Source organism: Empidonax traillii, unplaced genomic scaffold, assembly GCF_003031625.1.
Source record: "Empidonax traillii isolate 1590-97213 ecotype Southwest subspecies unplaced genomic scaffold, ASM303162v1 scaffold809:size313224, whole genome shotgun sequence".
In the NCBI taxonomy this organism is placed as follows: Eukaryota; Metazoa; Chordata; class Aves; order Passeriformes; family Tyrannidae; genus Empidonax; species Empidonax traillii.
In genome coordinates this window covers 258,190-286,107 of record NW_020956002.1, presented here as the reverse complement: position 1 = coordinate 286,107, position 27,918 = coordinate 258,190, and the positions used below count along the sequence as shown (strand labels likewise).

The 27,918-nt window shown below is 42.2% G+C and overlaps 1 protein-coding gene across 3 annotated transcripts in view; it reads right to left on the bottom strand.

Annotated features, from left to right (window-relative positions):
• Positions 1–1,186: 1,186 nt before the first annotated feature.
• Positions 1,187–27,918, bottom strand: part of SCUBE1 (signal peptide, CUB domain and EGF like domain containing 1) — a 166,951-nt gene continuing 140,219 nt past the window's right edge. For 2 of the 3 annotated variants that reach the window (XM_027901748.1, XM_027901750.1), the window contains 14 exons: positions 24,608–24,724; positions 22,104–22,226; positions 19,129–19,248; positions 17,634–17,726; positions 13,883–13,999; positions 12,291–12,449; positions 10,347–10,550; positions 8,819–8,980; positions 7,280–7,447; positions 6,420–6,581; positions 4,829–5,026; positions 3,710–3,862; positions 3,130–3,209; positions 1,766–2,468 (listed from right to left, as the gene is read on the bottom strand). In XM_027901748.1, coding sequence (XP_027757549.1) covers positions 2,316–2,468; positions 3,130–3,209; positions 3,710–3,862; positions 4,829–5,026; positions 6,420–6,581; positions 7,280–7,447; positions 8,819–8,980; positions 10,347–10,550; positions 12,291–12,449; positions 13,883–13,999; positions 17,634–17,726; positions 19,129–19,248; positions 22,104–22,226; positions 24,608–24,724 — 2,009 coding nt within the window. In that variant the 3' untranslated portion in view covers positions 1,766–2,315. Of the gene's footprint in view, positions 1,343–1,765; positions 2,469–3,129; positions 3,210–3,709; positions 3,863–4,828; positions 5,027–6,419; positions 6,582–7,279; positions 7,448–8,818; positions 8,981–10,346; positions 10,551–12,290; positions 12,450–13,882; positions 14,000–17,633; positions 17,727–19,128; positions 19,249–22,103; positions 22,227–24,607; positions 24,725–27,918 lie in introns of those variants that run through there. The other variant, XM_027901749.1, reaches the window with a different exon arrangement.

Genomic DNA, 27,918 nt, shown 5'->3' with positions numbered 1-27,918 from the left:
GCCTTCCTGCAATAACACATAAACATGTTGTTGCACCTCTCCTGCATACCAGGTGTAATCCTGGAAGAGCAGATGCAGGGCTGGATTTCTGATGTTTAAATGCAACGTTTCACATTCAGGGTAAAAGCTCGAATTCCGTGTTCTGTGCTCTACTGCTTCTATCATTTCACAAAGCTGGTGTTCTGAAAGGCAGCCACGTTCCTCCTTGTGTGTATTTTGAATCCCAAATGTTCCCAGGTCTTCTCCATAGAAGAAGATTTCCCTTGTTGTTGTGCTGCTACTGTGTAGGATCAACAGGTTCTCTGACCTCTGACAATGAAGACATCCTACACTAACAAATGGAGAGCTGAACCCACCTTCTATGTGGTGACTGCCAGTTTCTGTAACTATAAATCTAGCATGAAATTCAAAGCATTTTTAACTTCATGTACCACTTGTCATTATTGCTTTTTTTTCACCAGAAATAGAAATTTGCACATCGGAGAGCATTTCTAAGCAGAGCCCCAAACATTCAGACCTGACTCATTTTTCTAATCATGCCCAAACTTGTTGGTCATTAAGCAAAAAGTTTTAGGATTTTTTTAAAAAAGCAAGGATTTTACTAAACTGTACAGCAGTTTTTATTTTACTAAACCTGTACAGCAGCACGTTCCAAAGTTTGTTCACTGAAGCCTGAAATTCTAAAGGTCACTGTAAATAATTCACCAAATGAGGGAGTTAATTTTCTCCATATTTTTCATATCTTTTCCTTCATATCTTTCAGTGGAATGGCTGCAATCCTGACCCGTTCTAATGTATCTTAATAATACTCTGAATAACCTGCCAGACTCTGAAGTACTGTTTGGCTGAAGTAGTTTTTGTAGCTATACACTCCTACATAATTGAGTGCCTAAAAACTTCTTGCTTTTTACATTTTTCTTTCCTACAAATAACTACTGAGAAGGGAAAAAAATTCATTAAAATCTTTTTCTTGTTGTTGTTCTAGACACACAGCGAATGTGGGACTGATAAGAATGCCTTTTTTGAAAGTCCACTTTTCGTAACTCCTGGTGAATAATAAATAAAAGTAGTGACAACATCCTCACAAAAAGTTCAGGTTTAACAGCCTTTAACAAAGGACTTTTATGGAGAAGTTACATTTGGAAATGAGGGTTAATGTAGGCATTAAAGAGAAAGCCCATTGTTAGACCCTAAGTTGAGGCTGCCTCTGAAGACTCCAACTCCTCTGCATATTGAAAGAGATTGTCCCAGAGTAAACCATTATCCAGTATTATAAAACTCCAAAAGGCTTCAGTTCGGTGTCAATAGAAGTGACAAGCACTTGGAGAAGTCATTTAATCCTCTACACAAAGTTACATATAGATATGAGTAAATAGGGTGTGTGGGAGTAAAGATTTAAGCATGAATAATATTTACAGTAACTAGAGATAACATTACTAATGTACCCACAAATAGAAGTATATATTTATATATTTATATATTGTACTTAATTAGATGCTCTCTTAATGGAAAGAAAAACAAGACTACTGGTGTTGCTGTTCCTTTCTCACACATCCTATTGTAAATGCCTTTAAAGGGACCAACTGGGGCACGGAAATCCAGAGCTAAATCTGTTTTAATCAAGTAATCGACAGTGGCAAACCTCTGAGGCAGTTTGGAAGAGGACAGAATAAAAACATTAGGACATTAGGGTATGGGACTCAATCTCACGTTGTTCATGAAACAAAATTATATAAAGTTTCTTTTTTTTTTTTTCTTTTTTTTTCCCTTTTGATTTCTACTTGGACAGAGGTTCCACCAAGCCACAGCTGAGAAATAGCAAAATTTAGATTGTTTTCTTCTAAAGATTCAAATATAAACTTCAAGTGCAATTCAAAAAATCCAAGTATTATTTATACTACATACTTCTCTCTACAACAGAACTTATCTGCAGGTAGTTTAATCACATTTGAATAGATTCCTCCTTTCTTTGACAAACATTATTGTTGATGGAATAATAAAAAAGCTCGAAAGAATATTTTCTACACGGTGAAATTTCAAACTGGGAGTGAGGATACCCTAGTGCAGACACAAATTCAGATCTTCAACGAGATGCACTCAGGGATGCACTGTTTTTTTTTTTTTTTTTGGTAGTAAAAATCCCATTCAAAACGCTGACCTTTAACAGTTATAAAACATTACAGGTGTTCTTCTGTATACAGCTGAGAACAAAGACTGCAAAAAAAAGAGCCTTCAAATGAGCAAATGCTTCTACTATGGAGGAAAGACGATATTTGACAGGAATGCAAAGTAACCAAAAATTGAGTACCGCTCGACTACTTGTATGGTCGGAGAAATCTGGACACTTTGGATCGCAGCAGCTTTATAAATGATCTTGGGAACATCTCCTTTGACTCTTGTGCTGTGTACTTGAAATAGTTTTGTGGGTGTGCCAGTACATCAAAGAGAGCTTTAATCAGTTTCTTGTCCTGTGGAAGACAAAATATATATTTATATATGTATGTATGTATGTATGTTAGGTAAAAGTTAGAGTTTGGATGTAGTGTCTGCACAGGTTTCGAAATTGAAGAACAACAATCAGGTTTCCCTTGCAACACTTGAGTCTGGGCGAAGCAGAGTAAGGAAACTGCTCCGTGTTGCTGTGGAGTTTTATACTGATTAATCTGTCTCCAATTAGCATTCCTGGAAGGTCTTGTTCCAAGAGGGACAGAGTTAATCACAAACTTGCTGCAGTCCCTTTGGAAAGCCATTTCATGGACAGCTCACAATGCTCCATACGATGGTTATGTCTTGTTGAGGCAGGACAGTGATTTAGGTAAACACATTTTTTAATGCAGGGGAAACTTAATGACTCATTTAAAGGTTTAAATGCCAGGCTGAGGCTGGCAAAGGCTCCTCAAACAAAGGGCTCTTCATTCCTGGCTGACTAATTTTTCTAACATACAATCTTGTTAATCACATTAGCACACATTTAATTCAGTTCCTGATCCCACAAAGGACTGAGCAGAGCTACTGATTTTTGTGCTGCTTCAAATATAATGACCCTCTCAAGGTAATAAGGACTATTTTGGGAAAACACTCAGTAAAAGGAGTTATTGGTTGGCCTCAGATAAAGCAGAAACTTCTCACCTTTAGAATTTCTTGATGATTTTCTGACGCATATAATCGGCCGTCTCGAACAATGTCTTCTATTAGTTGTTGGTAATCCTCTGAAAAATAAAGATCACTTGAGTGACTGTTTGGGACATCCTTTGGGAGGATAACAGCCAGGCATTAGGCCTCCTCTTGAAGACAGAGCTGAGAAATGTCACATCCAGTACATTATTCAGTGTCTCTCAAGCTGCCTTAGTCTAAATTTAAAAAAACCCCTGAAAATTCTCTACTGCTTTAGAACAGTAATTTTGATGCATTGTCCCTATAAATACTAACATCCTCAAAATACTACTCCCCCCAGATAATTATCTGCATATCTGATGAAGAAATAGGACCAGGGATAAAAAAACAACTGACAAAGGTTATATATATTATATATATATATATATTACTTCAAAGTATTTGCAACTAAAAGTAATTCAATGGACTAAAAATGAGCTACATCGAAGTTTTCCCTCATTCTCCTCCCCCTGTAAGCAGTGTAAGAGAGATTCTGAAGGACAGAATTTCTGTACATCAGACGTAACACGAAGATGGAAAACAATTCCATTCTCACCGTCGTAAGTCACGTAGGGGACCTGAAATCCTTTGCCACTGTTGCCTTCATTTGACTTGAACTGAATCCAGAGCTTCCTCGATCTTGAGGTAAATGCAATAGGTCTCTCATAAGTCTGACACGTTTCATATGTAGTAATTGAAGTAGGAGAAGCTGGAAACAAAGTTAAATGGTGCTCTTTGTAAAATGTTTTTTTTTGCCACCTTTCCTCATCTAGGGGTCAAAAATGACAAACTGACAGGACACTTCTCACCTGACAAGTTTTTTGTGATTGAATGGATTTAGTCTTTATCTGCCTATAAAGGAGAAGTAGGTTTTTCCACATAGGTAATGGGAGTCCTACAGCAAGAAGCTTAAGTAGACGGTGAGGGATAATTTTTGACATTTATAAAGTTACTATCGATGTTACTTATTTTGTTTACTACTCTAGCATTGCATTCCACAGTTCCCATATGCTTGTTCTAGACAGGTAAAGGACATGTCAGCTGCACACAGGCTCTAAAGGACAAAAAATTGTGAAAAGTGCTTTAGCAAATAAAATACACCATTTTAGTGAGTAAAATACACTGTTTTGAACAAAGCTCCACATAAACAGTTGCCATCGAGGTTTGGTGCTTCTTGGAAATAACAGCAACAGATCAGCAGACGGAAGCTTTCATCCTCCATGGGAAAGAGGAGAGCATCTCACTGGTGTCTTAACTCCACATAAAACTGGGAAAACCCTGGAGTTCTTGAGGGTGTCAGTGGTACTAACCCACTGCCAGGATTTAGCAAAACTTCAGTGCATGTGCATTTACAAAGGGTGAGAGGACAACCTGTACAGATTACAGAAGATGGCCCTCCCAATATAACTTAGCATGGCTGTGTTGACTCCTAGAGTGGCAGTGATTTACCCCCTGTGATAACTGGGCCAGACAGAAGCCCATTACCTGCTCTGTGATTCAGACGAGAAACCTGCATAATTAATATCACTCGATTGTTACTGGTAGGGTTTTGTTGTAATTTCCTGTGCCCCTTCATTCCACAGTCTTTTTAGAGACACCAGTTGGTCCCTGCAACGTGAACTTCCCACTCCAGTCAGTTTGCAGCAATAAATACAACCCACGTCTGGCAACTCACCACTTTTCCTCATCACTAAAACGTCACCACATTCATCTTCGATTGGGAGGAATATCTCAGGCACTACAATGAGTATTCTCCTCTTTGGGGGTGGGTTTATATTCCAAATGCACTCAACATTAGCTGGGTAGTCTCCAGGGTAGTTGGGTGATTCAATGTAGCCAGTATAGTCCCCGAGTTCTCCTCCACAGTGCTGGTCTGGGGAGAAACAGAAATAATTAGCATTTGTGTCAGCTGATCAGCTAATTTGAGGTGTTTCTCTAGATCTGTCAAGAGCAAGTCGAAACTCCTCCTTGTGGCTTTAGACAGGCATGAGGAAAAGCCTGTAGGGAAAGCCTTTAAAGGAATACTTGATCTACAGGGTTGCCTCAACTGGTTTGCAAAAGCTTAATCTCAGGTGCATAAACTGATTTAATGCTTCATTCAGGCTGCTCTAACATTTCACTGAGAAACACAGCTGGGTAAACATGATCCAGCTGTGGAGTTACTCACACAGTGGTCACCACGGAGACTGTGCTGACATGAACCTGGTTTCACTTCACTTGTTTTTTAACCTGATTTGGCTGAACGAGTGTGATCTTGATCACAGATCTGCCTTGCTTCATCTCACATTAAACCAGCCAATAAAGAATCTCTGTTGAAGGATCAGTTTTTCTGTCCGAGTTTTCAAAACTCCTCTTCATTTTGGCACAAGTCACTTAAGCTTGATCTCTCCAGGCCTACTCATCCACATAAAACTAGATGTATGTTTAAATATTTTGTAGATGTATGTTTAAATATTTTGCTTAATCCATCGAAGATTGAGCAAGGTCAGAAACTGGCTTGAAAACAGGGAGTATCTGAGACAGCAGGAGAATCATCAAACTTCTTCAAATTCCTTACAAACATATAATTTACTCCAATTTCATTAGGAATGATGAAGGGTTAGACACATCTCACATATTCAGAATAAAAACTCACAACGGCTTTGCACGTGGACAGTTAGTTTAGATGACACTGCTTAGTTATTATTAGAAACACTGTGTTAAATTAGCATGGTGGAGGTGAAAACAAAAGCTTGCCTAAAAGAATCAGTCATTCACAAAAGATCAAATAAAACTGCACTGAAATCCTTGGGGAGATTTAAAACGGTAAGTGAAGGTAGGAGGCTGAGTACAGCAAAAAAACCTACAAGATCTCACTGTCCTAAGGGATTCTCTGGCAGCTGCAGTATGCAGGACCATTTCTGCTAATATTTTATAGTTATTATAAGATGGCAGTAACTCTGAGAGAGGATGTTGTGCTCTAACAGAGACACACAGAAATATGTGTTTAGACAACCTACAGGATTGGGGAAACTAAAGGCTCTGTAGTTTTAACTTGTAGCACTCTCTGAAATAATATTAAATCTAAAACACTCATATGGATCAAATGGTACTTTTTCAATTTTTTTTCTCATCGTTTTCCCAGTTCTTACTATTCCCTCTGGCAGTAGATACATGCTAACTAGGAAATACAGAACTGAAGTCCAGCCCACGAGATGGAGCCTTCAAGCTGCAGTTCAGAGCCAAAGCTGTGCTCTGTGTCCCCAGCCAGTATCAGTGTGACTCACTTTTGCAGTGTGTAACATTAGTGGAGCCATCAAAATCTGTGCTGGTGTTCCCAGGGCAGGTGATGCAGTAGTTCTGCCCAAACTCAGGCTGGTAGGTTCCCACAGGGCATCGGATGCATCTGTGCGTGGTGGAGTTGTAGTAGTGCCCAGGAGAGCAGTGAACTGCAAGGCAGGAGGTGTATTATTTTCAGAGAGGAGCAATTTCAGTGCAAAGAGAACTTTCTACCCTGGACATACCTCAGGATCCCTGTCCTGCAACGCTTATTAGGCCGTAAAAGGCAGAAAAGGCACCACCAGCTCCCTGCATTTCCCAGTACAAAGGATCTTTAACTACAATCCCAAGACTAGAGCTAAATCCTGATGAACTAGTAGGGTGTGCCACATGTGTCTCTCACTGTTTCCTATGAATTTATAATAAATGGAAGCTGATGCAGACCCACCTCAACAAGAAAAATTACTTTCACAGCATCAGGAGAGAGGTTTCTGTTTGTGTGTGTTTGCATGTCGTTCCAGTAACTAAACCAAAATGCATCTGGGCAGATTCCTTCTTCAGCACTGGCACTGGAAGTTGATATTATGGAACACAGAACGTGTTGCACCCTCACAGTTTCTGCCTGGCCCATCAACAACCAGGCCTTGGCCTCCTAGAACTTCTGCAGTGTTTAGTTTTTCTGACATGATACATAAAAATATAAAAGGTATGGGAGCTAAAGCACTGTCTTAATGCAAGTTTATTTCTTGCCATACAATGGGGCTGATTCACTTACCAGTTTCAGTGCTGACCCTGCACCTGCCTGGGGTAAATCCCAAAGAAAACCAAAAAGAGAGAACGTGAATCATGGAAAGAGTTTGAAATTCACCTTTGGTTTCACAGTCTTGGAAGGAAACAGCACCTTCATATTTGGTCACCAGCCCACCGCCACACGGAAAGCAGAGGGTCCTCCCTGGTTCAGGCTGGTAGGTACCAAGAGGACAGACTGTACAAGGTTTAAAACCATCTGAAGAGTAGTGCCCAGGAGAACACTGCCCTAGAAAGTGAAAATGATCCTCTGTATTAGTGCATTGACTTTTCTGGGTGAAGTATAAAACCCACCAGCGGTCAGCAAGGCTTCCTGCAATCTAAACATGGGACATCAAGGCAGTTGCACATCCAATCCTGATCTTACCTGCTGGTTTTGCATTGTTCCTGTCACTGCTTCCTAAAAACACCACCAGTAAATACAACTAGTTTCTTAATATGCTTTTTGGCAACTATATCTCTGTTTGGTTTGGTTGTTGTTGTTGGTTTTTTTTGTTTTGTTTTGGGGATTTTTTGTTTGGTTTTAATTAAGATTTTGTTAATAATACTTTGTAAAATACCAAGTCTCTTGTCTGAGTATTTCAAAGCACTTTGTCAGCTGTTGTGACACAGGCCTCAGAGAAATATTATCATGTTACCAGTTTGAAGACAATCTTCCTATTGTTTTTAGTAGCAAAACTGATCTACCTGCTCCGGTCCAGCAGGTTGCTGGACTTTAACATGAAGGCAGGTAATGAAGAGTGGATTTGGATCTGGATTTTTGGTGTGAAAATTAAGGACTTGTGAAGCCTTACAGACACCTTGTAAAAGAAGAGGTACAGTTTGATTTTAATAGTGCTTTCAGCACCAATATGTCTCACTCCTTATCTGTATAAAAGAATGAACTAACTTGCCTTCTGTATTGAAATTGCCAGCAAAACAGATCTGAGGTGATTTCCCTGAGAAATGCCCCAAATTGATTAGGTTGACTAAATCATGTTTTGGCCTCACATCTACACAGATCTCGTGTAAATTAAGTATCACAGCACATATGTTTGGGTTGGAGTGGCCAGGATTTGGTAGCAAGGGGGCTACAGGAGTGGCTTCTGTGAGAAGGTGCCAGCCTTCTTGTTGTTGCTGTGCAGAACAATAATTCAAATGCAAGACTTGAAACAAAAGTCTTTTTCGTCTAGGAGTTGTGCTGCTTTTGTCAGTATTCCACAGTCAACCTTTATAAACTCAGATTTCATTCTGCTAAGCTGTTCTTGTTGGATTTGGGATAAATACGTATCAACAGAGCAAAGATGCACAGGCACGGCAAGATTTTTCCTTTGATAGTTCCTTCACACGGTAAATCAGCAAAATCTATCACATGTTTGGACTGGAGACACCAGTTATTTTTTACCCAGTGGGAAAAAACCAGCAATTTCTCAAGTGACATTCATCATGTGTTCACTTTGGATACCCTGGGAGAAAGCATTAATTGTAAACTACATGGGTGAGTTTTAAAGTTACCCCCACAAGGCAGAAGTGTGGATTGCTCCCCCTTCATTTAAGCCCCCCCAACGCCTCAAGGAGGTGGTGGCAACACCTACTCCCTTCAGATCCAAATTAAACTTGCCTCCACATTCTGACACGTTCCGGGCTCCTGCTACTCCCTGTCCATCGTTACTTGGGCAAGGCTCGCAGGTGAGTTGTCCTTCTGTGTCCTGGTATGTTCCTGGGGAGCAAGGAACGCACTGATTGTGTTCTCCGCTATAAAAGGTGCCCGTGCTGCAGGTAACTGAGGAGAGAAAAGGGGAATCTACGTAAGGACCTTCATCTTCATCACGTTTATATCAAAACATTTCAGAGAAGATGGATCTCTTTGGCCCAAGTATTACAGTGGGTAATTTTTTGCACGTGGTAGAGCAGGATCCTCACTTGATGCAAGCAGACCCATCTCCACTGTGGTCGATTTACATCAGGACAAGGTCCTTCTTCTGTTGTTTAAACTATTAAATGGCATTGTGCTGCGCTCAAGTGTTCATCACACAGATGTTTATAAAGCTGATGCAGCCTTAAAACAGTATATTGTAATTTATTAGAACAGTTGCCCAACGTACAGGAAGCAACGTGAGCTTTTACTTTACACCAGGTGCATTTCTGTGCTGGTTTTATGACAGGTGACTACAAAAAAAGTCTGTCTCCTGAGATCAGATCTACACATTTCTCTGAGGGCAATGTATCCCGTGTAATATTTTATGTCTCTGGACACTCAAAACACCCCAACTGTAAAGTGTTTTAGACACAGGTATGAGCACAGATGCTTTTCTTGCTGCAAAAGGGCACATAACTGCATGAAACATGTTCCTCTGCTGGACAGAGGTGGTTGCAATGCACATTTTTCTAGACACCACCAGCAACAGTCTTCCAGATGCAGTTTCTAAATCACTGTTCCCATATGATCAACACAACCTCGCAGGCAGCACCTGTCAGATATGCACTTCTTTCTGCCTGTAAATCACTTGGTGATTTACAAAGCTGGAAAAATAGACATGATGATTTTGAAAAGGTGTCTGCAGGTGATGAGAAAGCTTGCAGTGCTGAGAGCTGCCATCAGTAAGTTTGCACCAGCACACTGCCCCCAGCAAAGCACTAGGGCCTGGTAACGTGGGAAAAGGCTTAAAGGCATTAGGTATTTTATGTAAAGTTAAAATAAGTTTCTGTAGTTTATTTTTTAATGGACCTCTTGGGCATTAAATATAAATATATCCATGGGTCACAGATTATTTGGTGGTGAGGAGAGTGAGAGAGGTGATACAAATAAATAACATCTAGGCAAACATTATCTTATTGTTTTACAGCGCTGTAATCATGTTTTCATAAGATGCTGGGAGCAACTGGGAACCAACTGCCAACACTGCCTTGTGGCAGGTTTTGATACCTACCATGGGAATGTATCCATGTATATGCTTTTGTTTTCCTGCAACCCTCTAATGAATTCCCTTCAAAGCCTTACGGACCACGCACAGATGCTGAGTAATACTGATCTAAATCGTTATCTCAGAGATTCCCCCCCTGCTCCACCATGGAAAAGGTAATTTTGGACGGCTGGTTTTGGGGAGGAGGGTGGGGTATGGCTGGATATTCGAGTTGTTTGCACTTACCACATTTTCCATCCTGCAGTACTTGCCCTGTACTGCAAGCTTCGTGCCCCTCAGTAGCTTTAGCTGGCTTCTGAGCCACTTCATACTCTGTCCCAGAAAACTGAATGTAAAATTGCTGTTTATTAATAGATTTCCTCAATGTTTTGATTGCAGTTTGCAGCTTCTGCTCCATCCTTTTCCGAACACAGTCAATGTTACAGGTGTCTAGATGGGAAATGATAACAAAACTAGAAGCAATTGAGATTCATGTTTAAAAGAGGTGCTTAACAAAGAGCTCAGCCTGCCTTGCCCTGTGACACCTCTGTCTGCTTCACTGTCTTCTCCATGTAAATTGAAGCAGCAGCTCACTGGATTCAAGATCAGGCCAGGACAGTTGCCCTGAGGTCCATCACAGTTTCGTGACCTGCCAAGTGCACTCTGAGCGCTGATAGCCCTGTCTAGCATTGAGGTTATACTGAGTGCACAGGGAGAGGGCTGCAAAAAGCACTCAGACCTCCCTGAGAATTCTGCTGCAGCCCAGGAGTCCAATTTGCTTCTAAGTTTGTGCTCCATCACTACTAATGGCACAAAGCAGTCTGTAATGTTTGCAAGCAGTTATTTGGCTTTCCACAAAACCTCCCCGGTAAAGGTTCATTAAGATGTCTGGCAGAGTTAAGCACACATAAAACAGCCCTACTTAAATACACACATGAACACAGCACACAGAATACGTGGAGTCCCACAGTCCCCAGGGCTTGAACACGCTTGAAGCAGATGCTTTAACAAGATGCCATTAACGTGCTCAGCTGACCCTCCAGCCCACACCTCCCCTCAGCGCTGCTTTGCCACCACCCCTGTGAATTCAGCGAGGCTGCCACTGGTTTACTTTCCAACCCGCTCTTGTCTTGCTGGTTTGGCCACAGCTTTCTCTCCCAGCCACGATACTGCCTGTCCCTGAGCTCCTGATATGTTGAGGACAATAAAACACTCGTGATGGCAAGCCAGGTGGGAGGATGAGGAGCATCAAAAGAGATGCAGATTAAAGCTCTGTGTGAATAATTCAGCAGGCATTTGAAGAAGAAATCAGGGCAAGATTTCTAGTATCAATACAGAAGTGTTTGCTCCTCCAGTGCTGGCTTTCCTTTAGACTTCCCTTCTGCAAACACTGCAGGAAGCTTCCTGCCAGTGATCCCTCACCTCGTGCCTCCTGTGGGCTTTGCCCACGGGGACAAACTTGCCACCCCACTCTGTTGTACTTCCAGTCTGCCACCACTAATGTTTCTGAATTTTCTCTGCCCGTGCTTTCCTCGGTTGATCAGGAGTTCTTGCCACTTCCCTGACCAAAATACCTCAGTGACAAAAAGAAAGGTGCTTTCACAGGCACATTTAGTGTTTGAATCACTTGGCTAGTGAGGTGCCCCCTCAAGGTTGAGGAATCTGCCTTTGAGGGCTGACATTTACAGAATTCAGTCCACATTTTCTCTGGCTGGAATGTGTAACATAATATTCCATCTCAATCATGTGAAACAATTATTTTTCTTCCTGAAGACTGTTATGAAAACATGATTTTTCCAGCGGTCTGACAGAAGTGGTTGAATCTCAGAGTGAAGTTTCAGCAACTTACATTTTTGGAGGCTATTCTTATCATTGTTGTTGCAGAACTTCTACCCAGTCTTTACATTCCCTGTGCATCCATTAGCCCCTCTGCTGTTCAAGGAAATCAGACTGAATTAGAGCACATGACTTAACTCAAGGCTTTGAAGGAATTTTGCTGCAGGTTCAATCTTTGTTCCTTTGGCCTAATTTCACACCTGATCCTTTTCAACTGAATCTCTGAGTTTGGAAGGGCTGTGGAATGAGCCTTGTGCTGAAAGATTTGCATGGTGAAACAGCATCAAAGAGATTTTAACAACGCGCTGAGGGGCTAAATACTGATTTCTCTCCACAGACAGATCTTTCACAAACCTGAGACTTCTTCTGACTTCATCTCCACTTCGAACTCTGCAGTGATGTGGGACACTTCTTTCGACGGGGACTTGCGGCCTCGGCGTTTCTTCTTGGAGGAATCGCACTTGAGGTTCACAAAGGTCACCTGGCAGTTGTCTGTGCAAGGGAATTGGCCTCCTTTGCAGGGAGAGAAGCAACACAGAGAAGAAATCAAGTGGCAAAGCAGCAAGTGACAGGCTAACAAGCAACGTCTGGGTTATCACAAACGCAGCGATTCACGTGTGTGGTGAGACACCTCCTCCTCTGTGCAACAGGAATGGATAGGAGAATATATTGGAAGGTTTCATCTGAGCAGGAATCACTGATTGTTGTAGGTGAGGGACCCTCCAGGTCAGGGAGGAATCTGTGACACTCAGGCCACCAGAAGGATTTAATTCCCAGAGTGTGGCTGGGTGATATCACCTTCCTCTCAGACCCACAAGTTCAGGTGACGTAACAAACACAAGGCAAGGCAAAGCAAACGCATCCAAGAAATCCATTCCCATGGTGAATATATGGGCCAAAAAAAAAAAAAAATCAACTTCTATGACATTAAAAATGGGTCTGATAATCACATCTTAGGAAGAGAAAGCAATGCATAAAGACAGCATAATGCAAAAGCATCTTGATGGCTGAGACTTGTTTTAAGCCAATACTTGCAAAATTAGTGACATAAGTGTCTGGATTTCAGGGTAAAGAGAAAATGAGTCTAAATTTTAAAAATAAAATATATAAACCTTTGACTTTTTTTTTTTAAATAGGTATTTTTTAAATACCTATTTTTTTCTCTGTTCATGGCTTACATATGACTCCTCACTCACTGGAGAAAGTGGTGGTAAGCCAAATTCACAACAGAAAATATATCACCAATAGGTGTAAGCTGCTGAATTGCTTAAGCCACAGTATAAGCTGTTGCAATTACACAAATATAATGATATTAAAATCCACAAAATATTTAGCATTGGTATTAAATTGAAATAAACTCCAAACACTTGAAGCTGTGGAAGTGCACAGGAGAGACACCCAAACACTCCTGATTTGTCCCTATCATGGCGTCAAGGGGATGTAGGGCAAGAAATCAATGTCTCAAGGAATCTGTTAAATATGTAACTTCTAAAATCTCCCTTTTTTCCACCTTAAAAGTGGTGTTCAAAACTAGTAACAACAAAACACATACCTAGTCAGACAAGTTTTGAAAACATTTGATCACTTGTATTCACTGTGACACAAACTTTTTTAATGTCACATTTTTTACAATCACATCTAAATCTTCTAAATATTTTTTTCTAACATCCTAAATACTCACTGCATCACAACAAAAGATTAGGACTGTGTGACATCAGATTTTGGTAATAACTTTCCTGCTTAGGGGTTGTCTTTGCTGCTACAATAGGACACTAACCCAGCACAGAGCGAAGAAATAAGAGCTTTTGTTTCCCAAGGCACTGAGAATCTTGGCCTGAACTGAAATTCAGATCCCAGTATGAAAACCATTCCTTTTTCCTTTCACAGTGTGAAAACGAAACATGCAAACCAAACAAAAAAACTTACAGGTTGAAGAAACCACCCACCTGAAACAGGTTGCTTCCCAGAATCTTTTGTTTTTTCTTTGCTGCGAGGCCGTAAATGGCATTTTGCGTCTTTGATTTTAAAACGAGCTTTCTGCTTGATTGGAGGGGCTAATGAATCTGTTGATGTAAAGTGGAAAAAAAGAAAAAAAAAGGAAAAAAAAGAAAAAGCTATCGTTTGGGATGCAGAGGAAACGAAATCTGAAACTTGTTTTTAAAAACAGGCTCAAAAGCCTTCCTGTGACGTGGAAAAGAGGCAGCCCAAGAGTTTGTTTTTTGTTTTTTGTTTTTTTTTTTTTTTTTAATGCTGAGCATCAGCTTTTATAAACAATTTGAAATCCCAGAATATGCTGGGGTTGGAAGGGACCCCCAAGGATCATCGAGGCCAACTCTCAGGCCTGCACAGGACCATCCCAAACATCTCTGCAAAAATAATGCAGCTACTTCTGAGGAAAAGATTAATGAAATACGGTGTTTTATCAGACAAGTCTCATAACCTTTCCATTGGTAATCCCCAGCAGGAGGGTCTGTGCTCCTGTGGAAGGGATTTGCAGGTGAGGGTTGAGACCCACCCTGGTCTTCTGCTCTTGTGCTCCTGATGTGTCCCTCTAGCTCATCTCCCAGTGAAGAAATCCCATTTTGATATGCTTGCTACTGCCTTGCTGGACTATGGAAAGCAAATGATTCTAAATATTTCTGCTTACTGGATATGTCTCAAACCTCCACCGCTCCTACACTGACCTACCAACACAATGCTGCGCTGGAGGGCACCTCAGCACCCTCCAGCCCTCAAGGACAGCTGCAGAAAAGTGAATGTGTGCACAATATTGGGGCAGTTTTGGTCACCACAGCGTAAGAAAGATATGAAGCCCTTAGAGAGTGTCCAAAGGAGGGCAGGGAGGGTGATGAAGGGCCTTGATCTGAAGCCGTGTGAGGACACTGAGGGCACTTGGTGTGTTCAGCTGGAGAAGAGGACACTGAGGGGAGACCCCACTGGAGTTACAATTTCCTCAGGAGGGGCAGGACTGAGCTCTGCTCTGGGGGGACCAGGGACAAGATTCCAGGGAATGGCTGGAGCTGTGTCAGGGCAGGGTCAGGTTGGATCTCAGGACAAGGTTCTTCCCCCAGAGGGTGGTTGGCACTGAACAGGCTCCCCAGGGCAGTGGGCACAGCACCAAGGCTGCCAGAGCTCCAGAAGAGTTTGATATATGCTCTCAGCACAGGGTGTGACCCTTGGGGATGGTCCTGTGCAGGGCTGAGGGTTGGACTGATGACCCTTTTGTGTCCCTTCCAACACAGCATATTCTGTGGTTCTCTGATGAAACACCAGCTACCTTAATCCTGGCCTTGTGTAATTCAAGAGCTCCATATCTTGCAACTCCCAAAGGGGCTGGGGATAGTCCATCACCTTCCCCTGAGGGCCCAGGAGAGCAGGACAGCACCTACCTGGGCAGCTGGGCAGGGTGGTGTTGCGCTTTGGCTGAGCCTTGCCTTGCTGGACGGGGACTCCACAGCTCAGGGTGTAGCTGTTCTCCGAATCTGGGGGGGCAGAACACACTGTCAAGCACAGGGGGCAACAGCCTCACAGAGCATCCTCTCCTGTTAATGCTTAGTGCCTGAGAAAACTTCTCAGTGCCACTGAATTAAGGAGACATTTTCAGCGCTGAACTTGGATTTTGAAAGGCTGCAATGATTTGCCAAAGGCTGCAATGATTTGCCAAAGGCTGCTGCTTTCACAGCGCTAACTGAGAGTTTTGTTTCTCCCTGCACTGGAATGTTACATTTTATAAATGATTTGGCACGAGGTTAACTGTACATAATTCCATGGTGCACAAGTAGAAAATATTTTGTGTTCGTCCATGGCAGAGTCTTTCTGCTTTGATCATCCCTATAATCTAAAAAAAAAATAAACCATGTATTTTCACAATAATTTCAGCTTCAGGCTCCGACAGAATTTATTGGCAGAAACAATAATAATACACTTAGAACCATAACAGGGTTTACATATTGCACAGATCGAACTGTGTACTGCTGCTTACAAATTAGATGAACGCACAGTTCCAGCAATCTCTGCTAAACTGTAAATAAAGAGTGAACAGCTCTACTGCATATCATGCCAGGACTAACATGAAAACTAGAGCCACCCAAAAATAATCCTGTGCCAGAATATCTATGAAAAAGCAATAGCAACAACTTCCCTGCCCTGAAAAACTGTGTAGATGCAAATTACCCGTAGCAAAATGATTAGAAAAAAAAATGAGAGGGAGACTCTATTCAAGTTGAAAAATATGGCACTAAAAAGCAGCAGGAACTCACTGAAATCCATTTTTTCCTTCCCTTTTGACACAGCAATTCAGTATGTTGCAATTTTTCTTGTGCACCATCCTGGTTAAGGTGGATATGTCTCCCAGGTTTTTGTCAGAATTTTCCCACCCCCGCAAATGACACCTCAAATTAAACAACGAAGGACCAAACCTCTTATGGAGCTGACAATCAGCTCTCCTTGTGTTTACTGATGTGCATATCTGGCCCAATTTAATTTGTGACGACGTGTTGCTCGTTTCCCCTTGTCCATAACAAAAACCGAATGCAGTAACAGNGTTTTTTGTTTTTTTTTTTTTTTTTAATGCTGAGCATCAGCTTTTATAAACAATTTGAAATCCCAGAATATGCTGGGGTTGGAAGGGACCCCCAAGGATCATCGAGGCCAACTCTCAGGCCTGCACAGGACCATCCCAAACATCTCTGCAAAAATAATGCAGCTACTTCTGAGGAAAAGATTAATGAAACACGGTGTTTTATCAGACAAGTCTCATAACCTCTCCATTGGTAATCCCCAGCAGGAGGGTCTGTGCTCCTGTGGAAGGGATTTGCAGGTGAGGGTCAAGACCCACCCTGGTCTTCTGCTCTTGTGCTCCTGATGTGTCCCTCTAGCTCATCTCCCAGTGAAGAAATCCCATTTTGATATGCTTGCTACTGCCTTGCTGGACTATGGAAAGCAAATGATTCTAAATATTTCTGCTTACTGGATATGTCTCAAACCTCCACTGCTCCTACACTGACCTACCAACACAATGCTGCCCTGGAGGGCACCTCAGCACCCTCCAGCCCTCAAGGACACCTGCAGAAAAGCGAATGTGTGCACAATATTGGGGCAGTTTTGGTCACCACAGCGTAAGAAAGATATGAAGCCCTTAGAGAGTGTCCAAAGGAGGGCAGGGAGGTGATGAAGGGCCTTGATCTGAAGCCGTGTGAGGACACTGAGGGCACTTGGCGTGTTCAGCTGGAGAAGAGGACACTGAGGGGAGACCCCACTGGAGTTACAATTTCCTCAGGAGGGGCAGGACTGAGCTCTGCTCTGTGGGGACCAGGGACAGGACCCAGGGAATGGCTGGAGCTGTGTCAGGGCAGGGTCAGGTTGGATCTCAGGACAAGGTTCTTCCCCCAGAGGGTGGTTGGCACTGAACAGGCTCCCCAGGGCAGTGGGCACAGCCCCAAGGCTGCCAGAGCTCCAGGAGAGTTTGATATATGCTCTCAGCACAGGGTGTGACTCCTGGGGATGGTCCTGTGCAGGGCTGAGGGTTGGACTGATGACCCTTTTGTGTCCCTTCCAATGCAGCGTATTCTGTGGTTCTCTGATGAAACACCAGCTACCTTGTGTAATTCAAGAGCTCCATATCCTGCAACTCCCAAAGGGGCTGGGGATAGTCCATCACCTTCCCCTGAGGGCCCAGGAGAGCAGGACAGCACCTACCTGGGCAGCTGGGCAGGGTGGTGTTGCGCTTTGGCTGAGCCTTGCCTTGCTGGACGGGGACTCCACAGCTCAGGGTGTAGCTGTTCTCCGAATCTGGGGGGGGGCAGAACACACTGTCAAGCACAGGGGGCAACAGCCTCACAGAGCATCCTCTCCTGTTAATGCTTAGTGCCTGAGAAAACTTCTCAGTGCCACTGAATTAAGGAGACATTTTCAGCGCTGAACTTGGATTTTGAAAGGCTGCAATGATTTGCCAAAGGCTGCAATGATTTGCCAAAGGCTGCTGCTTTCACAGCGCTGACTGTGAGTTTTGTTTCTCCCTGCACTGGAATGTTACATTTTATAAATGATTTGGCACGAGGTTAACTGTACATAATTCCATGGTGCACAAGTAGAAAATATTTTGTGTTCGTCCATGGCAGAGTCTTTCTGCTTTGATCATCCCTATAATCTAAAAAAAAATAAACCATGTATTTTCACAATAATTTCAGCTTCAGGCTCCGACAGAATTTATTGGCAGAAACAATAATAATACACTTAGAACCATAACAGGGTTTACATATTGCACAGATCAAACTGTGTACTGGTGCTTACAAATTAGATAAACGCACAGTTCCAGCAATCTCTGCTAAACTGTAAATAAAGAGTGAACAGCTCTACTGCATATCATGCCAGGACTAACATGAAAACTAGAGCCACCCAAAAATAATCCTGTGCCAGAATATCTATGAAAAAGCAATAGCAACAACTTCCCTGCCCTGAAAAACTGTGTAGATGCAAATTACCCGTAGCAAAATGATTAGAAAAAAAAATGAGAGGGAGACTCTATTCAAGTTGAAAAATATGGCACTAAAAAGCAGCAGGAACTCACTGAAATCCATTTTTTCCTTCCTTTTTGACACAGCAATTCAGTATGTTGCAATTTTTCTTGTGCACCATCCTGGTTAAGGTGGATATGTCTCCCAGGTTTTTGTCAGAATTTTCCCACCCCCGCAAATGACACCTCAAATTAAACAACGAAGGACCAAACCTCTTATGGAGCTGACAATCAGCTCTCCTTGTGTTTACTGATGTGCATATCTGGCCCAATTTAATTTGTGACGACGTGTTGCTCGTTTCCCCTTGTCCATAACAAANAAAGCAGCAGGAACTCACTGAAATCCATTTTTTCCTTCCTTTTTGACACAGCAATTCAGTATGTTGCAATTTTTCTTGTGCACCATCCTGGTTAAGGTGGATATGTCTCCCAGGTTTTTGTCAGAATTTTCCCACCCCCGCAAATGACACCTCAAATTAAACAACGAAGGACCAAACCTCTTATGGAGCTGACAATCAGCTCTCCTTGTGTTTACTGATGTGCATATCTGGCCCAATTTAATTTGTGACGACGTGTTGCTCGTTTCCCCTTGTCCATAACAAAAACCGAATGCAGTAACAGAGAAAAATCATCAGGTCACGATTCTAGACTTAAAGAGGGCAAAAGCTTTGGACAAACCTGGAACAAAAAGAGTGTTGGACGGGCACGACAGGAAGCAGCTCTCTATGCCTCCTGTCTTACTACACACCAGCTGAGCCTTGGGAGCTGGTTTGGCATTTGGGAGACATTTCACCATCTCTGAGGAGAAAAAAATAAAGAGAAATGTCAAAAAAAGAGAGAAAATCAGACACTGCCCAACCCAGAACCTTGTGCTTATACTTGCATACAGTGGTGAGGAAAGGCAGAAGTCCTAAAAAAACCCCTAAAATGACAGGTGCAGGCATTTATGAAGTAAGAAAATATTAGGGAGAGAGGATCTGGATTTGGATCTCGAGCTTGTACTTGCAAGTGAAACTCCTTCACAGTTTTAGACCTAAACTCTAGATCAGTCTTTCCCTCCTGTCCTCTGCTTTGGGACCACTCACCCATGGCTCCAGACCTCACTCTGGAGGGCAGCAGTCTCTGTGGGCACAGTTCTGTGGACACATCTTCATCTCAGAAGCAACAGGCAATGCTCATCACCTGAGATGTCCTCTCCCCCCACTTTTGGAGGCACAGCTCTCTGGTTCAACAGGCCAGCTACCACACTGTGCACGAGGAGTCACCCTCACAAACACTTAAGTTATTTAGATGAACCACTAAAATCGTGTTTTCCACTTCTCTAACTCTCACAGAGCTCGATGCTCTGGCCGAAAACACGCGAAGTTGTTACGAATCGTTGGGGCGGTCTCTGTGCTGCACCCTGGGGTGATGACACTGATAATCTGTAAGCCTGCATTCATTTTAATGTATCGCTTTTTTGGAGTATTGCTGAAGTACATCGTTTTTCACACACAAATGACAAGGTTCATTCCCGGCTGCAGCCAGCAGGTGCCATCCCTGAGGCAGCCTCGCTGCTTCCCTCCTTTTTTTTCCCCCGAGATTTCACCTCTGCTCGGAGCGCAGCTGGGCACCTCTTCAGGCATCAGCTGCTTAAATCTCAGTAAATCTCAGCCAGGTGTCTGCTTCAGCCCCACAGAAAAAGGCCATTTCAGGGACATGACTCTTCTCCAGCTGCTTCTCTTGCTGCTTCTCCCAACCACGCTCCCCTTACAAGGTGGGCTTGGCTGACTCTTGGTTTTTCTCACGGCTCACTGGGCTACTGCAAATGTCATTTTCCCTCCCTGTCAGCTCACCACTGAACCCACACCAAGGCTAGGGTTGCTTCTGAAATCAGACTGGTTTGGCTCTACCAGGGTTTGGGAGAAGTCCAGTAAAGTTGGCATGACCAGAGCAATTTAAATTCTGTATCTAGAAGAGGCTGCCTGAGTGCAGGGGAGGGGTCCCAGCAGCCACCAGCTGGTTCATATTCCTGGCCTCGCTGCTCATTAAATATAAATATATACAAGTCCCATAAACATGCCTGATGTTCACATCTCGAGTATGGGAATAATCATCCTCCACTTATCTCCCTCCTAAGGTCTTTTATATTGCTTTGGTGATGTCTTTAAAGAAACTATTTCTTTGGACCGAGGAGACAACGAAGCACGAAGCGCCACTGCTGAGCAAAAGAGGGTTTTGTTACTGCAAATGTCTCCAAATTGTGGCATTCAGGATCACTGAATATAATTCACCTGCTTTTTATTGTGCTGTTATAACAATGGTGAACGTAGTTTCCTCTCAACAACGTTGGGAATAAAGGCAGGCGATCAACAGGGAGATGACACTCATTTTAAGCCTCATTAAAGTAATCAAACACAATGGTGTGCATCAATAGAGAGGGGTGTTCTATTTCCCATCTTCCAGCAGAGTATTGCAAATAATGAGGAGAAATTTACAAAAAAGAAAATGTTTCCAGTGGGAAATGGGAACAGCATTCTTAGTAGGTTGAGAGGGAATACAGCACAAAACTTCTGTAGTCTGACTTCATACCACACCTCCAAAAACTCGAGTCCCTGCTGCTAATTTACAAGCTTCTTTCCAGAGGAATAACTGGCACATTGCAAGGGAGAACTGGTGGATAACTAAGAAACAGAGTTATCTATTTCTCACTGTTACAACACTTAGCTCTCTATACAGCAGGGAAGGTAATATATATATATAAAGGTAAGCAATATATAGTTCTCTGAAGTAATAAGGTCCCCCCCTTCTTGCTCTGTCTTGCTCCCTGTCAGGTATTAGGTATCATCCAAAATATATCTATGAGAAGTTATTTGTGGTTAAAAAGAAACCCAACCAAAACCAAAACCCAGAACAAGCAAACAAAACCCTCAGCCCCAAAATTTGCCTGTGAAAAACCTAAGCTAAGGCATTCCCATTAAAAATGTACCAAAAGAATTAAAATCTCAGGGAAAATACTCAGAATGGCTGTGGCCATGAGCAAGATTTGCTGTGCTTCAAATAAGATCCCAGAAAAAACAGGCATCTATTTAAAGGATACAGAAATTCAGGTCAAGGGCCATAATTTTAGTGGTCTCAGGATTTGTGCTCATTGTGATTAAGACTCTAGACACAGCTTGTGTCAGGACTTTATATTAGGCAGGATACCTTTGGAGATAACTTGAAAAACTGGGGTGTGGTGCTGTGAATGTAGATTATTAATCTTAATACCATGTTCTACTTGTAAACAGGTAAATGTTTTGAATAGTCTAAATTCATCTTAGAGGGAAATAGCTTTATAACTGACATTATAGAAATGGAAAAAGGGCAAATTAAGGACAAAAGTATAAAACACATAAGACAATAATAAATACGCTTCTTAGATTTCTGTGAATGGACTTGTAACCTTAAAAAAAATCTACACAAATAAAACCCAACATATTGCCCATTCTCTGAACTACCTGCAGTTTTATCCTAGCCCATGGACCCCTAAAGGACCAAGGTGTTAATCTGAGTTAATAAAATTAATTTGGGGCTCTACACTGTGAAAATGCAGCATCTCTCAGACAAAACCAAGGGCTTTTCCACTCTCCTGAGAACAGGAGCATCACCACAGTCCAGGCTGCCACACTTACCAACACAATCCTTTTTATTCCAGTGCAGTTTCTTCCCGGGTGGGCAGACACACTCATAGCTCCCCATGGTATTAAGGCACCCATAGTCACAGCTACCGTTGCTGATGCTGCATTCATCAATATCTGAAAACATAAATTAAGGTGCAAGGAGTGTTAACCATGTGTACCAACATATACTGTGCACTAAGGTGATGTGGGCATAAGGAAACCTCTTTCTACTGTATCTTTTATATTTGAATCTCTGTCAACATGTACAAAGGCAGGCAATGCTCATGCCAACCAACTTCAGTGCCTACTGCATGTCTTTGTTGTCTTCAGACACATGTATAGCTCCTGCTGTCTCAGGGATTTATGCATGTGACACAATTTACTTGCCAGGAGTAGTTACACTGAAATTCTTGGAAGTACTCCCAAGATACAAAACACGCTCGAAAGTCTCTGGACAATAATGCATAGTGCATCACAGAGAAAAATGTCAGAGCCATGAACATCTGGGAGATTAGGTCACTTGTGCAAAACAGGGAGGTAAATTCTCCACAGGGATTCCCAGAGTTTGCTTTTATGATCCACGTGAAGGAGGAAATGATGGATTCAATAAAATCCTAGCGGCTCAAGTGTAGTTTAGATTTCTACTCCTTGAATAAAAATAAAAGGTGAAAGCTTGCAAGAAGGCGAAGAAGTTACTGTGTATGTCATCACTGATGTCCCACATAAAATCTTTCAAATTCTGGTGCTTCAGAAAAGTATTCAGCCAATATGAGGTGTATCCTTTCTAAGTCTATTCACTCAGCATTTATACAGTTGTGCCAACGAGGCAGATCTCTCCTCTGGTGAGGGGAGGGTAATCACACCAAGGTTGAGGGTTCAATCCCCATATGGACCTTAAGAGTTGGACTCGATGATCCTTGTGGAATCCAGAATTCCTGATGCAAGATTTTAGCCTGTGTGATTAAGCAAAAAATCTAGAGAACATGGACTATATGCATGGAAGAAACTGGGAAAGAGACCTTCATGCAACAGGCACGTCTCTAGACAACGTTATGATTTTTGGGTGAGAGTCAGGACTTCTGGAGGTCCTGGGCCAGCAGTCCCAAAAACTGACAAAGGAAAGTCCCAGAAAAACCCTTTACATAAACAGGTAGTGGAAGCACTAGCATTGCCCTTCTAAAAAATCCCCTTATGGCACACAACTTCTATTACAAGAGATGCCATGAGAAGAGTCTGAGAGGGAGCAACAAGAGCTTCCCCTCAGCATAAAAAGGCCCAGAACAAGGACATTTCCATGTGGTTTATTGATTCCTATTAGAGGGGAAGCAAGATGGAGAGAAAGCATAGTGAGAGGTCAGCTTGCACCACATCCTTTGGAAGGTTCTCATTATTTCGCTCCAGTTTTCACTTCTGCTCAGTGCCAGGGGAAGTTATTTGTTCCACTGTAAACATCTCTCTCAAGGGGCTGACTAAAACTAATGATAGGCCTGAGTGGCAAAAGCTCAGGGTCTGGACAAGTCTGGATTCTGAGCTGTGATTTTGGATTTGCTTATTATGGAAAAAAAAGCAGGAGGTTTGGATCTTGTTATGTTTTTGCCTGAAGTTCAGCACTGACTATTTCCAGTTAAGAGTTCTGGTCCTATTTCAGCCTTATTTAAAAGGCTGAAGCTGAACTGAGACTGAAGGTTATTTAAAAACTGAGGCCAGACCCCAAACTTGGAGGCTTTCCCTAAATTATGACACTAAGGAATTAACAGTGAAACTGAAGACCAGTCTCTCCACGCCACACTTAGCACAGGTTCCCCAGAACTTTCAGACTCTGACTTTGCTTTCAGAACCGCCCTCAAGTGGAGTCTTTCTCCAAAATGTTTCCTTAGATGGACTCCTATTTCTCTTCCTGCCTGCCTCTACTGCACAGTGAATTCACTGGATACTTAAATCTCCACCTTTCTCCCAAAAAAGCAGCCAGGCAGAGACATCAGTAGCAGTGGCCTCAATACATGGATTTAAAGCCAAGGCTTTGTTAATAGTATGATGTAAGTTCTTCTTAAGATTGAGTAATTTGAATAATTAAGTAATTATTTATTAACCATCGTTAAACTGAACAAAACCATTTAGTTTTACACTTAAAAACACCACGGAGAGCTTTTTGGTTGTCAGTATTTTCTAATGTGTAATTTGGATTCAGGGATTTCAGGTTTTACTGCAGTTTTCTCTTTTCACTTTTTTTTTTTGTATTGCTGATCTGATTAGTTAAAATCCACAATTTGGACTTGAGACACTTAACAAACCCCTCAAAAACCCCCTTCGGTCTCCTCTGACCAGTGTGTTGAACGCAATCAAAAACCTACCCCAGCAAATTTTAGTCATGCCCAGCTCATGCTCTTTTAGCTCTATTTTAACTTTATTGCTTTATCATCTTCAGTTCTAAAACCTTGATCTGAAAAAATGTGCGGCTCAGCAAACATCCATGGAGCAAACAAACACACACACGAGCAAAACTCATGTTTCCAAACCTCCACAGTGTGTCAGTCCATACAGGGTGTAGCCTTTGTGGCAGAGACACTCAAAGCTTCCAGGGTAGTTGATACAGGTGTGATCGCAGGTCCTCTCAAATGAACACTCATCTATATCTGAATCAACAGAAAAAGCAGCGAGAAATTAAGACTTCAGCTAAACATCCAGTTGCAACCCCTTGTTACTGATAAAATAGCAAGGTATTTATTACCTTAATCCCAGGTAAAATCTGAATAAAACAATTCCTTTAGTGCCTTATAAAGGAAATACTTAACAGGTACACGGAGAAAGGAAAGATAATTTGGGAAAAAACCCCTCAGACTGTGTTATGTACGTTCACCATTAGATGGCAACCTTTAACTTCTGATCACACTGACCCAAAACTTGGACTGTTCCAAGTTTTGGGGGGTTAGTGGCACAAGGGGAAAAAGTTTTGCGTTGAGTCAGGTCGTTCCCTCTTCCACTGACCATTCCTCTGACATCCTGGCCACCAGGAAAGGGAGCTGCTCCCAGACTTCTGCTCTGCCTACACAAGACTTGCAGCAGCTACAGAGGTCACGAAGAGACTTACAGAAAATGGTTAAATTAAAGCTAAACCTTAAACAGCAATCCGTGCAAAATGACACTTCAGAGTTAATTTTATCCTTAAACAGTTTTGGTTTTTTTTTTTTTTTAAATTCTCTTCAGTGTTTAATTTTTCTGTGTTTAGGTCAGAGAAATTAATACAATGGCATTATTTGAGAGTGGTGGTTTTAACGGATCTCATTCCTCCAATGTTCCTGAGATATAAATGAATGGAATAATATTCCTATAACACTCTGCACACTTTCTAGAGTTACTTATTAAGAACATAACCTGAGCAACACCATTACAAATATATGACTTGGACTTTCATATTGTTACATGCTTGGAAAGCTGTGGGTGCCTGTAAAAACTTGACAACTCACCATATTCCTAGATCCAAGTATTATTTACACAGTTTTGATGTTTAATGAAACATTCTGGGTCTCATCTTGCTATTAAAAATGCAGACACTTAACTCCAAGAAGTATAAAATCAAGATTTTTCTCTATGTGTACGCAAACCCAAAAATCTGCATGAGAGCTCAGGCACAAATTTAGAACTGTCGTAAACAGCTCTATTTTTATACAATCTCCAATTTTAAATGTTTCAAAACATTCACACAAAAGATAATTCACAACGTGGGAAGCAACTGTTCAGGCAAATGCATAACACAAAATAAAATAAACATGATGAACACAAATCTGTGCTACCCCGTTTTATGTGTACATCACAATCACTTGCTACAATCCAGTCACAAAAACGACAACTGAGGTTTTCTCTTTCTGACATCCATTTAATTTTTAATGCATTTTCCTATGCCTTTTTAAAATATCATTATTTGAGTTCTGAAAGTAATTTCTTTTTAAGGTTTCCTTTATAGTCTCGGTAATACGCAGCTTTTGAACACACATAAATGGCAAACTGTTTCAGTTTTCCTCAAAATAAATACACAAAGTAAAATCACTGGGGGACGAACACTGCAGTAATAAAGGATTTTTAATGCCTAAGAAGCCAAATCATACATCGTGGTTTCATTCATGGGTAACCTCGGGAAATTCACAAAAGCAGTTCGTTTTCTGGCCTCTGACTTGCCCTGGAAGGCTCTTTGTCAAAACTACAATTCCATATTTCTCAGCAGTGATCTTACCCTGGACTAGTTTGGTCAGTGGGGTTTATGAGAGCTGCTTTCACACACACAGCACTTTGTGTTGCTGCACGTTGGGGCTCAGGCCCTTTTTCTTGTTTCACATTAGGAAGGATGCAAATCCCTCTGCCCAATAACACCACCAGTCACCTGCCTGCCGAGGAACAGGCACTCAGGATGGACAAATGCATTTCTATCACAAAGATATAATAGGAAAAAAAAAACCCAAACAAACCACAAACCCTCGTGCCACCTCTGCTGAACTCAGCACCTTGCTCTGGCTGCTGGAACGTGGGAAGGCTCCACGAGGATTTTCCCTTGCCCACCCCCAGCCCCTTCTCCTGCTGGCTGGGGAAGGCAGGGCTGGGCACTGCCCGAGGGACCCAGCAGAGCCCTGTCTGCACAATCACCAGCCCCCTGAGGAATTCAGCACTTGGCATAGAAAAGGGAAAAATATGCGCCACCGGTGGGGTGATACAGGATGCCGAAATCCTTGAAATCCTCTTTTTTTGCTCCCCTCTCCTCTTTTTAAACTCTGAAATCAGTGCTCTCTGGACGCTGTCATCCCCTGGCTCCCAGAAACTTTGAAGCTGGCGCTGACACCTCTGTGGTGCTTCATAATTAGGTCTCCAAACTGAGCCTGAAAGGATGGGCTTGTTTCCCATATACCTTTATCGTGAGGTGCTAATGACACCACGTTGTGGGTTTGATCCCTGTATGGGCCATTCACTTGAAAGTGGACTCGATGATCCCTGAGGGTCCCTTCCAACTCAGAATATTCTGTGTATCTCATAGGATACACAAGAAGTCAGGAATTACCCCTTCGCAGCCCCTGCTTAGCACAACAACTGGGAAAAAAATGTAAGGATCTAAATCCTGTCTCCTTTGTACAAAATCCTGTAGCCTCACCTACTGAAGAGGAGTCAAAAAAAGCCCAAAAGCAGAGATGTGGCAGGTTACAGCTGGAGCACTGAGAACAAAAAATTTATCTTTCACTTTTCTGGTCAAATCACCCTCCCCCCCCAGCCCCTCCACGAACACACATTTTTGTACTGTGCTGCTCTGAATTTCCCCCCTCCCACAAGGCAGAATAAATACTGATAAATTAATTTTCTGGGTCTGAGGCTCTCTTAAAACAACTTAAAGTTATTTAAATGAAGTTTTTTAACTGTTTCAACATGAAAAGTTGTGTGTTTCAAGGAGCTGCGGTGGAAAAGTTCAACTGGAGGTTGAAGTTTGTATTCTGTTTTTAGTTGAATTTGGCATAAATTCAGAAATAGTCCAAGCTCTGTCAGAACATTTCAGATTTGCTAATGCACTTATCTGACATCAAGTCAAAAATTCCTATCACACTCCCCACTGCAGGTGAATTCACGTCACATCCATCACTGCACAGGCTGCTGTGCCACTTCAGCACATGAAGAGATGCCTTCACAGCTTTGCTGCTTGAAGTTTACAGGGACTGTGGGGCTGAATCCATCGCTTATAGTACATGATTAGTTTCCTGCCAGTTGTTTTTTTTTTTTTTTTTTTAGGATTACTAATGGTACATACAAAACCTGAGAGCAGGACCTCCCTGTTTCACAGCAGATGGCTCAATGG